Here is a 14,989-nt window from a genome sequence, read left to right as displayed (position 1 = left end):
TACAAGTATATCACCAGAAGATACAAATATCGACATTAACCATACCAAGTATAGTATCAGTATATGGTTGATATCAAAAAAATATCAATCTAATCACTGCACTATCCCAAAATAATTTACAAACTCAAACAATAAGAGCCAACAGTAGTTTTTGCGTTTGACTATACACTTATACATTTTGAATGAAAAAAATAAAATAAGGAAAATTATATGATAGTAATATTTATTTATTATCGTTACTTCATATTGTGTTGTTGTCGGACTACAGCTGTGATCAAAAATGTAATCATTCGATTATCCTGAAAATGTTAGGTATGAACATTGGTATGACAAATACTGTCCCTGTAACTACTTGGTATTGGATGGAGACCCACATTTATAGCATCACCCAATTTACTAATGTAAAGTATCCAAATAACAGAATGAAGATACAACAAGTAACCAGAAAGCAACAGTAAATTAGCCAGTAGATCAATAATAGTTTCAATGAAATGTTGTAATACAACTGAAAATGAGGCCATTTGTTAATGCATAAGTCAGCAGATGAATTAGGAGCCTTTTTAACCGTTTTGAAATTGTTTTATTATCATTTACATGACAATAATATATTGTGATATACAAACCCCGTTGCCATATGAGTTGGGAAATTGTGTTAGATGTAAATATAAACGGAATACAATGATTTGCAAATCATTTTCAACCCATATTCAATTGAATGCACTACAAAGACAAGCTATTTGATGTTCAAACTCATAAATTTTATTTTTTATTGCAAATAATAATTAACTTAGAATTTCATGGCTGCCACACGTGCCAAAGTAATTGGGAAAGGGCATGTTCACCACTGTGTTACATCACCTTTTCTATTAACAACACTCAATAAATGTTTGGGAACTGAGGAAACTAATTGTTGAAGCTTTGAAAGTGGAATTCTTTCTCATTCTTGTTTTATGTAGAGCTTTAGTCGTTCAACAGTCCGGGGTCTCAGCTGTTGTATTTTATGCTTCATACTGTGCCACACATTTTCAATGGGAGACAGGTCTGGACTGCAGGCGGGCCAGGAAAGTACCCGCACTCTTTTACTACGAAGCCACACTGTAGTAACACGTGGCTTGGCATTGTCTTGCTGAAATAAGCAGGGGCGTCCATGATAACGTTGTTTGGATGACAACATATGTTGCTCCAAAACCTGTATGGACCTTTCAGCATTCATGGTGTCTTCACAGATGTGTAAGTTACCCATGCCTTGGGCACTAATACACCCCCATACCATCACAGATGCTGGCTTTTGAACTTTGCGTCTATAACAATCCGAATGGTTATTTTCTTCTTTGTTCGGGAGGACACCATGTCCTCTGTTTCCAAATATAATTTGAAATGTGGACTCGTCAGACCACAGAACACCTTTCCACTTTGCATCAGTCCATCTTAGGTGAGCTCGGGCCCAGCCAAGCCGGCGGCGTTTCAGGGTGTTGTTGATAAATGGGTTTGGCTTTGCATAGTAAAGTTTTAACTTGCACTTACAGATGTAGCAACCAACTGTAGTGGTTTTATGATGTGTTCCTGAGCCCATGTGGCGATATCCTTTACACACTGATGTCGGTTTTTGATGCAGTACCGCCTGAGGGATCAAAGGTCCGTAATATCATCGCTTACGTGCAGTGATTTCTCCAGATTTTCTGAACCATTTGATGATTTTACGGACCGTAGATGGTAAAATCCCTAAATTCCTTGCAATAGCTAGTTGAGAAACGTTGTTCTAAAACTGTTCAACAATTTGCTTACAAAGTGGTGATCCTCGCCCCATCCTTTCTTGTGAATTACTTAGCATTTCATGGAAGCTGCTTTTATACCCAATCATGGCAGCCAAATGTTCCCATTTAGCCTGCACACCTGTGGGATGTTCCATATAAGTGTTTGATGAGCATTCCTCAACTTTATCAGTATTTATTGCCACCTTTCCCAACTTTTTTGTCACGTGTTGCTGGCATCAAATTCTAAAGTCAATGATTATTTGCAAAAAAGATTTTTTTTATCAGTTAGAACATCAAATATGTTGTCTTTGTAGCATATTCATGTGAAAATGGGTTGAAAATGATTTGCAAATCATTGTATTCCGTTTATATTTACGTCTAACACAATTTCCCAACTCATATGGAAGCGGGGTTTGTATATCAGTATTTCAAAAGACGCTGGAATATAATGTATATCACAACATGGATGTGATGCAATATCGCCCATCCTTGCCATACTGTATACAGAAAAGCTGATTCTCGCTCGTTCAAAAATTCACAATGAAATACTGAAAAAAAGCTACCATTTTATTGGCATAAAATATATACAAACAATAATACATAATAAAAGTGTAAAAAACAACAATCGATTACTATTAAAAGGTATTTTCTTCCATGTGAGCGACTGATAAACAATTGGATGGGCGGTTCTTACCAGCACTGACTGCGGCCTCTCCTCCATGTTGTTTGGCAAAAGAGGCAGCAAAGTGGAAGCAAACTATGAAGGGGAGCAGAGGTGAAGTGAAGTGAACGCTGAAAGAAGAGTACTCCTCATTTGGTACGTGTGTACGGTAAAAAAGCAAAGTCTCCAGTCCTCACGCGCACACATGCCTCATGTGGAAGTTGACCACGTACTCAGCATTAGTCCGCTGGACAGAAATGGCGAAGGGCTCGAAGGGGTGGAAGGTAAAAGCAACGAGACGTCTTACAGTGTGGTTTACCGGCCGACCAAGCAGGCCTGCCTGGATCTTAAACTTCAGTAGGCCGGAGTCACGTGCATAAAACCTACCGTGTGCGTTAAAGAAAACTCAGTGAGACATTTGTTGAAATTTCAATGCATCATTTCTTATCAAACAGTTCTGCCTTTGCAGCATGGTGGCTAATGTGGTCTTTACCGGATAGGGTGGTCCCCGCAGGTCTTTGGCCTCTCCATCACAGAAACCCACTTGTCATCGTAGCTGAAGAGTGACAGGTCCAAGTAAGGGCTGCTGCTGTAGGACTGTGCACTGATGGGTAACTGACCCAGCAGTCGACGCACCGCCTCAGTATGGCCTCCATACTTGGCATTTACAATTGTGTCTTTGAATCTAAGGCACACAACAGAGACCAGCATCAGCACAGACTCCAAAGTCACCACCCTCAGCGAATTGCAGACATGAATGTCTTATCATTTAGAGGGAAAACTCGATTTATGAACTTAATTGGTTATTGTACTGGGTTTGAAAATACAACAATTTGTATATTGAAGCACACTTTTCCATAAGAAACAATGTCACTATGAATAAATAATTCCAACCTCAACAAAACACATTTTAGTAGAATGGTGTATACACTTTTAACACAATATAAAGCACTATACAGTACTGTATATCAAACAAACACAGCAAGGGGGCAATGGAGGAACTGTCTATTTAATTAAGTAAAAACAACAACAAGCTTAATTGTCCTCAGTTAAAGCCACCTTGCAGACGCACGCACGCACACACACACACACACACACACACACACACACACACACACACACACACACACACACACACACACACACACACACACACACACACACACACACACACACACACACACACACACACACACACACACACACACACACACACACACACACACAGCGGTGGGGATTGTAAGCAGCACCAAGTTCCTGTGGGTGCAGATAACTGAAAATATGACCTGTCCCTTCACACCAGAACTCTTGTAAAAAGAGCACTTTTGTGTCGGATGAAAAGAGCACAGCTCCCTGCCCCCATTCTCACCACATTCTACAGAGGCACTATAGGGAGCCTACTGACGAACAGCATCTCTGTCTGGACTGGAGCCTGCAGTCCCTAAGACTGGAAGTCTTTGCAGAGAGTGGTGAGGACGGCGGAAACGATCATCAGTACTCCTCTTCCATCTATCCAGGAGATCGCAAAAAGCTGCTGCCTGACCAGGGCTCAGAAAATCTGCAGAGACTCCTCCCACTCCCACCAGGGACTGTTTTCACTGCTGGACTCTAGAAAGAGGTTTCGTAGCCCCCGTAGCAAAACCTCCAGGTTCTGTAACAGCTTCTTCCCTGAGGCCGTAAGACTCTTGAACGCATCATAATAATCCCATCAATTACCCCCCCAAAATGGATTAACTCGTTGGAAAATAAAGACAATATAACATAGTACCTTGAAGGTAGAAAAGTGTTATATAAGTATACCCCGTTTACCATTACATCCATAAACGCGGATGCATATGCAAAAGTGCAATATATTTATCTTTACAGTAATCTATTTATTCATATCTGCACCCTATTGCTATTTTGCACTATAACGAGCTAATGCAACACAATTTTATTCTTATCTGTACTGTAAAGTTCAAATTTGAATGACAATAAAATGTTTCAAACCACACATTGCTTGTTCATTGATTTTTTTGGACTCATATTGAGCTAGCATCAGTGTGTGAATGGGTGGATGTGGAAATAGTCTCAAGTGCTTTGAGTTCCTTTAAAAAGGTAGAAAAACGCAATACAAGTATAACCCATTTACCATTTCGAAAAACTAGAAAAATGGTGTAAAAAAACAAAACTATCCTGACTGAATGGAATTAGCACTAGAAATCGACCAGCCCTCTGCCCAACAATCGCTGAGCTGCCGGGCACTAAAACGCTGTGTTGTAGGTACACAATAAAACTTTTGTACATGGGGAAAAGGTTCGTAGACCAAAGCATATTTTCATTCGGTATGGCGGTTCCTAAACCAATAAGTTCATATAACAAAAGGTTCGTAAATTAAGTTTCCACTGTACATTAGTTCTGCAAATTCAATACTGAATAGCTAGGAAGCTGCAACCAGCATCAAACATTTCAGGAAGACTGAAGCTTATGTAAGTTATAATTTTCCACCATAAGTTGGCGATATTGGCACCACTGAAGTGATGCAGTTGCATCCCATCCATTACCATGATCCACCATCAAAAAATTTGGGAAGATTCCCGGAGCACATGGAAGGAAGATACAACTGACATAATTTTTCACCACAAGGGGGCGATTGTAGTGTCAAAATTAATGTCTTGGCCTGATCAGACTCCAACCATAAAAAACAGTTGATTTTTTATGCTAAATTGTGTTTCATTGTATCCATTAAACCATACTCGATTGTATTTATCATTCGCAAAGTATGTGAAAATATCGTCTAAACATCACAAAATGCCACAAATTCAGTCAGCCATTTTAAATATCCCGCTTCGAACGTCTTAGGTAATTTCCGTAGATTGACGTCAGTGGAGAAACACTTCTGTGCTCTGACCATAGCATCATATCAGTCATACTGAAAATAAGCAAAAATTCGAGACGGATGTACTGTCTGTCATTTACAATCACTGTATAAGAAATTAACATGATTAACACATTTGTTTTTCTATTTTTTATGCATTTTAAGTCGTAAATAAATACATCAAAAGTATGCTAACAATGTAGTCAATGGGGGCTCTCTATTTCGCCCACAAAACCCTAAAAATAACCATCCAAAACCCGCCAACATTACTCATTATACATATAGTTATCTGAATATTAACCAAATATTAGCAGACAAACTATTTTTTAGCGGCGGATTGATAACACAGCTCAGTAGCCCTCTGCTGCTTTACAATGAGCCGGCATCGATGTCCTGCTGCTCCTGCATCATAAAATCTCGGCTCGTCGAAGTTATTCTAGATATAAATCATGCTGTGGTGGGCGTGGTCTGCGCACTTGCAGCAAAGCGGGGTGTGGCAGGACCGGCTTCGAGATTGGCAACAGGTAAGTGGATGACGCAGCTGGAAGTGTTTGTCTAATCACCTGTCGCTCTGTTAAAGTGGTGTTGAAAAAAAAACAGTGAACGTTGTGATGTGTTTTTGAAATCAATGCGCCGGTGATTCTTAAAATGATCAAAATACGTAAATATTAAATGTTATTATAAATGTGCCTGTTACTACATAACATATTTACTTACATCAAGTACTGTATGTACAATCTTAAAGGGGAATTGCACTTTTTTTTTAAATTTTACCTATCTTTCACAATCCAGGGTTTCCCACACATTAATTTATTTGTGGCGGCCCACCACGAAAGAATTACGGCCGCCACAAATTAAAATAATAAAACAAAAGTAAAAAAAATTAAAAAAAACATTTTTCGGCTTTTGACCCGCTCGACAGCTCATAAAAGCAATGGAACTCTGTCTGTGAATGGAGCTTGTAGTTACATATTATATAAATATGTAAATATTATATAAATATGTACATAAAGTGTTGTAATTATATTCCAACTCCGCGTTCTTCTTGGTCAGCGCCGCTGCCGCCGCTGCCTCAAACCCGTTGCACGAGCATACTAATTTTGTTAGACAAGATCATAGACTGTATTGGACAATATAGTTTATTTTTCAAAATGTCAATTTCCATTTATTACATGTAAAAATAAAACGTCAATGCCTGACTTACCTATCAAGGAGGAAATTAGCAAGTTTGGCGCCAGATGAAAAAATATTTTCCGCCTTTAATCCTTGCTTTCAAAGGCATCCCCCATACACATCCTTGTTTTGTTCCTGGCTTTGTCAAAAATGCATACGTTTAGAATCGTAAGACGCCTTTTAGATTTACTAAGGTCTGACATGTTTAGTAACTTTACCAGTGGCATTAACTCAACGAGGAGGGTGGTGCATAACTGGTAACCTGGATGTGACACACTCACAGAATTTTTAAATGGTCAAACGGTGGAGGGCGGGGCATCAAAATAAAATATAAAAAACAATTATTTCGGGGCTGTAAATCTCATTTTTTAAATGAACTATCTTTATCATTTATAAAGGTATTTGAAAAGAACATGATTTATTAATGCCCTTGGACATACCAGAGCCATTTAATGATGATTTGAGATTAAGTTATTACATATAACCTATTAGAATAAAGTGACTCACTGGATGCTGACATCCAGATAATGGACAATTGTTTGTCTGGGGATTTTGGTAAGGCAGTCTATTTATGTAGTAAGAACTCAGTTTGTTATTCAAAATTTATAGCGTAAAAAACACTTTCATCCCCCTCTCCTGGCTTCCGTCCGCTCCAAGGACTCACTCTTCCTTCGTGCTCAATTCTATAGGCAGTAGTATATTTAGCTTCAAAAGTATAAGGTTGTAAATCCTAATTTTTTGGTCAAAAATACTTGTTTTCGTTGTTTGTTACCAAGTCTGCCATGATTAGAACACTCACAAGCGTTTTGTATCCAGAAGAAGAAACACACATGTTGCCAGAAGTCAGACGTGTGCTGCTATGGAAACAGAAATCAATGCACAAAATAATTCAGTCCCGGAAAAGATTAAAATGATCAAAATACGGTAAATATTGAACATACTACATATTGTTATGAACTTGTCTGTTACTTATAATAGATCGACTTGCACCGTGTATATAAAACACTGGTGGAGTGATTTGTAGTTGTTTTAGAGGGCTTTGAAGGCTACAACGATGACTCCCATTAGCCCTGTCTTTCAAGCGTTTTATAATCATCTTTACTTTTTAAAATGAATTTAAAAAATACATCTTCCGCCATGTCTTTCATAATGATTGTGAACGATATGCATAATTCCAAAAAAAGGTGCCGTTTCTTTAAGGCATTTTTCATCTTACCTTCTTTGGACCTGCCGGGCATAGTTATTGGAGGAAGCTGAGCAGGGAAACTGGACGGCCTGGCTGTGCAGCGTGGCATTTCTGAAGAGGTCACAGAAATTCTCGAACAGCTCCAGTAACTGATCGGAGGTATTCTCAAAGACGGCCAGCACCTCGGTAGACACCATGTTGTAAACGACAAAGAATGATGGCTGCCACAAAAAGGGGAAGATTAGAGGAAAAATTGTCATTTTCAAGAGCAAAATATCAGGAAACATGAGACACTGATGCATACTTAACATGCTCATGTATATTTATTAAAAAAAGTGGACATTTCACACAAACATATTGTAATAATACGATTATTATGTAGCTGTGTGAATGAGTCACAGAACTGAACAGTCTGTAGAAGAGTCCTTGGAGAGGAGTAAAATTAATTATTTTCATACAACACAAACAACAAAAGACGAGGCAATAAGAAAGACAACAAACAGAGCTATGTATGTGTGTGCATGTGCACACTTGTGTGTACCTGTGAGGGGTCTGTGACCCTGAGAGTAACTACATCTTCACTTGTGTATTTAATGAAGAGGTGATGCTCATCCAGCAGCTGCATCTTCCACATCCTGAGTCGCCTCAGCTGATCAAAAAATTGGAAAAATCTAAGAGGAACAATTAAAAAGATAAAATGATGACTCAAAGTCAGAGAACAACACGTGAATATTAAGTACGGCAGGAGCATGTTACAGAGAAGCTACTTTAATGACGGCAGGTCTGAGATTTCTGGATTGCCATATTACAACTTCCATCCATCCATCCATTTTCTACCGCTTATTCCCTTTTGGGGTGGCGGGCGGCGCTGGTGCCTATCTCAGCTACAATCGGGCGGAAGGCGGGGTACACCCTGGACAAGTCGCCACCTCATCGCAGGGCCAATACAGATAGCCAGACAACATTCACACTCACATTCACACACTAGGGACAATTTAGTGTTGCCAATCAACCTATCCCCAGGTGCATGTCTTTGGAAGTGGGAGGAAGCCGGAGTACCCGGAGGGAACCCACGCATTCACGGGGAGAACATGCAAACTTCACACAGAAAGATCCCGAGCCTGGATTTGAACCCAGGACTGCAGGACCTTCGTATTGTGAGGCAGACGCACTAACCCCTCTGCCACCGTGAAGCCCATATTACAACTTGCCATTGTATAATATCTATGTCACATTATGTATTCTTTTATTTTACCTGACTGAACCATTGTCGCTGGAGCCTATCTCAGCTGCAATCGGGCGGAAGGCGGACTACACCGTGGACAAGTTGCCACCTCATCGGGACAAGCGGTAGGAAATGGATGGATGGATAACCCATTGTCCTCTTTCACTTTATCATGGCAATAACTTGAGGACTTGCTCGTCTGCGTTGTTTTAAATTAAATTTTACTGAAATGTAACCTCCCTCTTGGTTACTGTTATTTTATTTCCTATTGTATCTTACTACATTAGACTGTTTTTTAATTTCATTATTTTTAATACACTGTATATATTTTTTTATTAAAATGTTATTAAATGGCTAGATGGATGTTTTTTATGATTGTTTTGGGTGATTTTTGTTTCTGTTTTGTCTGTCAATAAAGCAAAAATATATATTTAGAAAAAACAATCACTGCGATGTTTGTACATTAAACAGACATTCTTATCCCTGCTATAGGGACGGCGTGGCGCAGTGGGAGAGTGGCCGTGCGCAACCCGAGGGTCCCTGGTTCAATTCCCACCTAGTACCAACCTCGTCACGTCCGTTGTGTCCTGAGCAAGACACTTCACCCTTGCTCCTGATGGGTGCTGGTTGGCGCCTTGCATGGCAGCTCCCTCCATCAGTGTGTGAATGTGTGTGTGAATGGGTAAATGTGGAAGTAGTGTCAAAGCGCTTTGAGTACCTTGAAGGTAGAAAAGCGCTATACAAGTACAACCCATTTATTTATTATTTATTTGATGACAACTATTGTTGACAACTCAGTGAGTAATCTACTCACTGAGTGATACTGAGGAAAAATACTGTGAAATCTAAAACATTGAATACCCTTAAAGTTGTCCAATTTGGAAACAGACCAAAAATGGGGGGAATAACATTTCAAAGTTGCACTAATCTGAGGTGGAACTCGATTGTGAGTAATGCTAGCAATATGTCTAGGCTGCTCAACAATGAGTCAACAATATACAAGAATAGAATGTATTTTGTACAATGTAATTATTATAATACTGATTAACTTAACATTTTTTCTTGTGTGGATTTTCAGAACACCACAATGTTCCTTAACATTTGGTATTTCCAATAAATAAATGTTTTATGAATGCAATGGTTTGACTGGCTATGAATATTTCAATAAGAGTTAAGTCATAAGGAATAGTAAAGGTAGTAATACAGTAACATTTTTGAAAGATTTTGGACTATCGATCCATCAATTTTCTACCGCTTATTCCCTTTGGGGTCGCGGGGAGCGCTGGTGCCTATCTCAGCTACAATCGAGCGGAAGGCGGCGTACACCCTGGACAAGTCGCCACCTCATCGCAGCGATTTTGGACTATTGTTAGCATATTATTATACGGTTAGCATAGCACAGTGATTAACCTATTACTTATTATATCCATATAGGATACATCCTTTAGGTCAGATTTGTGGGACTAGAAAACACACAGAAAATAAATCTTAATGAAGGTGTAGAAAATGCAGAAGTCATAGACCTTCTCTTGGCAGTAGCACTGCCATCCTGCTCAGCTCTCCTCCAAAGGTACACCAGAAGCCTGTGCTTGAGAGAGTTGATGGTTTTGTCCGTGTAGAGACGTGGGAAGCCCAGCTGGCCCTCAGCCTGAGCCTCTGTGTAAACGGCTGAGAGAGTCAGGAGGTCGTCCTCATAACAAAACCGCCCAATGGTCCTCACATCCAGAAATGTTCCGTCTGGAGTCACCTGTAAAAGAAATGAAAAATAAAAAACAATTATTCAAGAAGATTTTCCTGCATTCTAAATTCTACAGCGGTAACCTGGTTCGTGTACTCGCCACTTGTATGCTTCGGTTTTGGGCAAAATAGTTTTGCCTAAATGTTACATGGTTTTCATACATTGTCTTAGCTATTGTACAGCCAAACATTGCATGTAACACACAGGTTTGTTTTACCATGCATCAGTGACGGTTCTTCTGGTTTAAAAAAATATATATATATTAATTATGACTGCAAAATAAACCACCATGGACCCAAACAATGTTGTGAGTGCCATCACTTTGTAAAGACTGTGATACAAAAAATGCTTTCAAGGAAGAGCTCAAAACTCTGGTGGCTCTCATCTTCTAACTTTCTTATCATTGCCATCTTTTCAACAATATAAAAATGATAATATGTTCATTTGTCCATTTCATTTGTCATTTATATGTATTTTGCATTGTTTTCAGCATGTAAATTTTAAATATTCTCAACAAAATGATAACGGTGAAGGTGGTGGTGAAGTCATTTGTTATAAATAGATTTTGACCCTATGCTGTAGGTGTGCAAAGCTTGTGGCATCGTATTCAGAAAGACTTGAAGCTGTAATTGCTGCCAAAAGTGCATCAACAAAGTATTGAGAAAAGGCTGTGAATACTTATGTACATATACTTTTTTTGGTTTAAATACATTTGCTCTTTTGTGTGGGTGTGTGTGGCTATATATACATATATATATATATATATATATATATATATATATATATATATATATGCTTATACATATATACATTTGTATATATATATATATATATATATATATATATATATATATATATATATATCATCATCATATATAAATTATATATATCATTTATTCCATTATGACATAGGTTTTTAACATAAATGTGAAAAAAGCGAAGCACTGTGAATGCTTTCCGCACACACACACACACACGCACACACACACATACACGTACACCACACCACACGCACACTGTCACGGTCACACACACACACACATGAAGCCGTGGTCAAAAGTTTACATACATGAATAATGTTCATCATTTCTACAACTCTTAATTTTTTTGTGATAGAGTGATTAGAGCAAATACTTGTTGGTCACAAAAAACATTCATGGAGTTTGGTTATTTTATGAATTTATTATGGGTCTACTGAAAATGTGACCAAATCTGCTGGGTCAAAAGTATACATACAGCAATGTTGGAACACCCAACTGCGCCCAAGACCAAACCTCCGGGCTGATGATTTTAGGTTCTCCTGAAGAATTTGGAGGTAATCCTCCTTTTTCATTGTCCCATTTACTCTCTATGACGCACCAGTTCCATTGGCAGAAAAACAGGCCCAGAGCATAATACTACCACCACCATGCTTGACGGTAGGTCTGGTGTTCCTGGGATTAAAAGCCTGACCTTTACTCCTCCAAACATATTGCTGGTTATTGTGGCCAAACACCTCCATTTTTGTTTCATCTGACATCACATGGACAAAGACAAGACTTTCTGGTGGAAAGTTCTGTGTTCAGATGAAACAAAAATGGAGCTGTTTGGCTACAATAGTATGATGCTCTGGACCTGTTTTGCTGCAAATGGAACTGGTGCTTTACAGAGAGTAAAAGGGACAATGAAAAAAGAGGATTACCTCCAAATTCTTCAGGACAACCTAAACTCATCAACATGGAGGTTGGGTGTTAGGGGCATTTGGGTGTTCCAACAGGACAATGACCAAAAACACACGTCAAAAGTTGTAAAGTAAATCAGGCTAGAATTAAGGTTTTAGTATAGCCTTCCCCAAGTCCTGACTTAAAACCCATTGAGAACATGTGGGCAATGCTGTAGAAACAAGTCAATGTCAGAAAACCAACAAATGTAGCTGAACTTAACCAATTTTGTCAAGAGGAGTGGTCAAAAAAATTCAACCAGAAGCTTGCCAGCTTGTGGATGGCTACCAAAAGCGCCTTATTGCAGTGAAAATTTGCCAAGGGACATGTAAAAAAATATAACATTGCTGGATGTATGCTTTTGACCCAGCAGATTTGGTCACATTTTCAGTAGACCCATAATAAATTCATAAAAGAACCAAACTTCATGAATGTTTTTGTGACCAACATTTATGTGCTCCAATCACTGCATCACAAAAAAATAAGAGTTGTAGAAATGATTGAAATATACACATACATACATACATATATATATACATATTATATATATATATATATATATATATATATATATATATATATATATATATATATATATATATATATATATATATATATATATATATATATATATATTAGGGGTGGGCAAATTAATGCGTTAATTACGAGTTAACTCATCAATCTATTAACACCGACAATTATTTTATCGCGCATTTGCGTATGTTGTTTACATGCTTTTATTTTGTTAACGCCTTTTCTTATAAAGATGGCGGCACCCGGACGGGCTTCGGCGTGGAGGGGCTGTTGGTAAAGATGGAACATTTGGCAAAAATACCGGACAATTCTGCAAATTTCATGGCTGGCTTACAGCGTGGTCACTCCGGGATCACTTACGACCGCCAGACAATTCTGGATGTGGATAGATCGGGCCGTTTTGGACTAAATGACGCGTGCTTGCTAGACCTGCTAGCTAGCATAGGAATACTTTGCCAGCTACATCCAGCAGCTTGTGAAGCAGCGGAGTTTATGTGTTGTCTGTCTATTTAAGAATAATGCAGACGAGGCGTGTTGGCTGAGTTCTTAACGTTTACTTTCAGAGCGTGCATATCACAACATACAAGATGCCGTCATGGCGACACAACCTATACTGGGCTACCGCGCATGCTCGTCACTCCTGTTGCATGCTGGGTAGGGTAGTTCTTTATTTCCCTGGCTCATAACATCACAATATAGTACCATGTATATGCGTTCAGTTTATCAAAGCACCAAGCAAACAATCGAAAAATTCCCATCATATCAATTCTTAGATATGGTCAAAATTATTTTAAGTGCACTACGCATAATAAACACAACATTATTAATATTGCTACTACGGATAATTTAATCATAAATTCCCTAAAACAGCCCACTACCTATGATACAGGTTTTTTAAACATAAGATCCCTGATAAAAAAAATGTTTCTGCTGTTACCTCAGAAATTACCTGTTCAGATGTTATGATTGTGGCTCAGAGATTTTTATGTAGATTATATTTATTTTCCATAACAAACAGGATAACTTAAATACCCTGGCAGTGGCAATAAGCATAAATGTTTGTATTTACATTTTTTCAGTTGATTTTCTTAAAATATGCTATTTAACTGCTACTGTTTAACAAGTACTCATTTGAATTGTGTTTGCACAACAAATGTTTTGGCGCTTTTGTTCATGTGGGAGAATATTCCAATAAAGGTGCACTACACACTACTTTTGAATTCATTATTGGGCTTTGCAGTTAATCGCGATTAATCAGATAAAAAGTGCGATTACCTTCGATTAAAATTTTTAATCGTTGCCCAGCCCTAATATATATATATATATACACACATATATATAAATATATATATATATACTGTATATACACACATACATATATATATATTTTATATATATAAACACACACACACACACACATACATATATATATATATATATATATATATGTATATATATATATATATTTATATATATATATACTGTACTTATTTTTAACGGCCGATTAACACAAACACTTCCTTTATGACCCTCAAGCCATGCCATAGCGATGATGATGATGCCTTATCACTGTTGCTGTCACCAATTGTTAACACAGTCTCTTCAACCGTGTTGGTGGCTGCAGCCGAGTCGCTAAAGGTTACAAATGCATATGTTGTACCCGGACATATGTCTTGGCTGTCAAAAATTCTGCACTCTTCAGCAAAAGAAAAATCCTGTGTTTAACCAGGTGCTTCCTCAGATTGTAAGTATTCCTGCCACTTGGCTTGATTTTTGCATCACAAATATTGCAGAGTGTGTAATCTGCATCGGCATTACTTTTGGAAAAGTGGAGCCACATTTTAGAGTATTTTTCATAAGGCACGGTTGGATTTTTGTCATGAAAATTGTATGGGTTAAAAAAGATTACTAAGAGCATGTCGAAATCCCCTGTTTTCCTCTCAAGTGCTAACAAGTACTCGCCACACGCCGGTTGTAATGCAACTGGACCCAGTTAGCGAAACATGGCACAGCTGGATCTTATGTGAATTGGTGCCCGGTAGTATCAACCAGTTTCCTTCCATCCATCCATCTTCTTCCACTCATCCGAGGTCGGATCGCGGTGGCAGCAGCCTAAACAGGGAAGCCCAGACTTTCCTCTCCCCAGCCACTTCGTCCAGCT

General features: G+C 38.4%; 1 protein-coding gene across 2 annotated transcripts in view; it reads right to left on the bottom strand.

Annotated features, from left to right (window-relative positions):
• Positions 1–2,300: 2,300 nt before the first annotated feature.
• The window catches only part of det1 (DET1 partner of COP1 E3 ubiquitin ligase), a 50,231-nt gene continuing 37,542 nt past the window's right edge, over positions 2,301–14,989 (bottom strand). Inside the window, exons 5-9 of one of the 2 annotated variants that reach the window (XM_061917467.1) lie at positions 10,380–10,603; positions 8,173–8,302; positions 7,662–7,852; positions 2,909–3,100; positions 2,301–2,798 (exon numbers count right to left, since the gene is read on the bottom strand). In XM_061917467.1, the coding sequence (XP_061773451.1) occupies positions 2,609–2,798; positions 2,909–3,100; positions 7,662–7,852; positions 8,173–8,302; positions 10,380–10,603 (927 nt within the window). In that variant the 3' untranslated portion in view covers positions 2,301–2,608. Of the gene's footprint in view, positions 2,799–2,908; positions 3,101–7,172; positions 7,303–7,661; positions 7,853–8,172; positions 8,303–10,379; positions 10,604–14,989 lie in introns of those variants that run through there. The other variant, XM_061917468.1, reaches the window with a different exon arrangement.

This window comes from Nerophis ophidion, linkage group LG12 (genome assembly GCF_033978795.1).
Source record: "Nerophis ophidion isolate RoL-2023_Sa linkage group LG12, RoL_Noph_v1.0, whole genome shotgun sequence".
Taxonomy (NCBI): Eukaryota; Metazoa; Chordata; class Actinopteri; order Syngnathiformes; family Syngnathidae; genus Nerophis; species Nerophis ophidion.
Note: the sequence above shows the minus strand (reverse complement) of the source record. Positions and strands in the feature narration are given on the sequence as shown.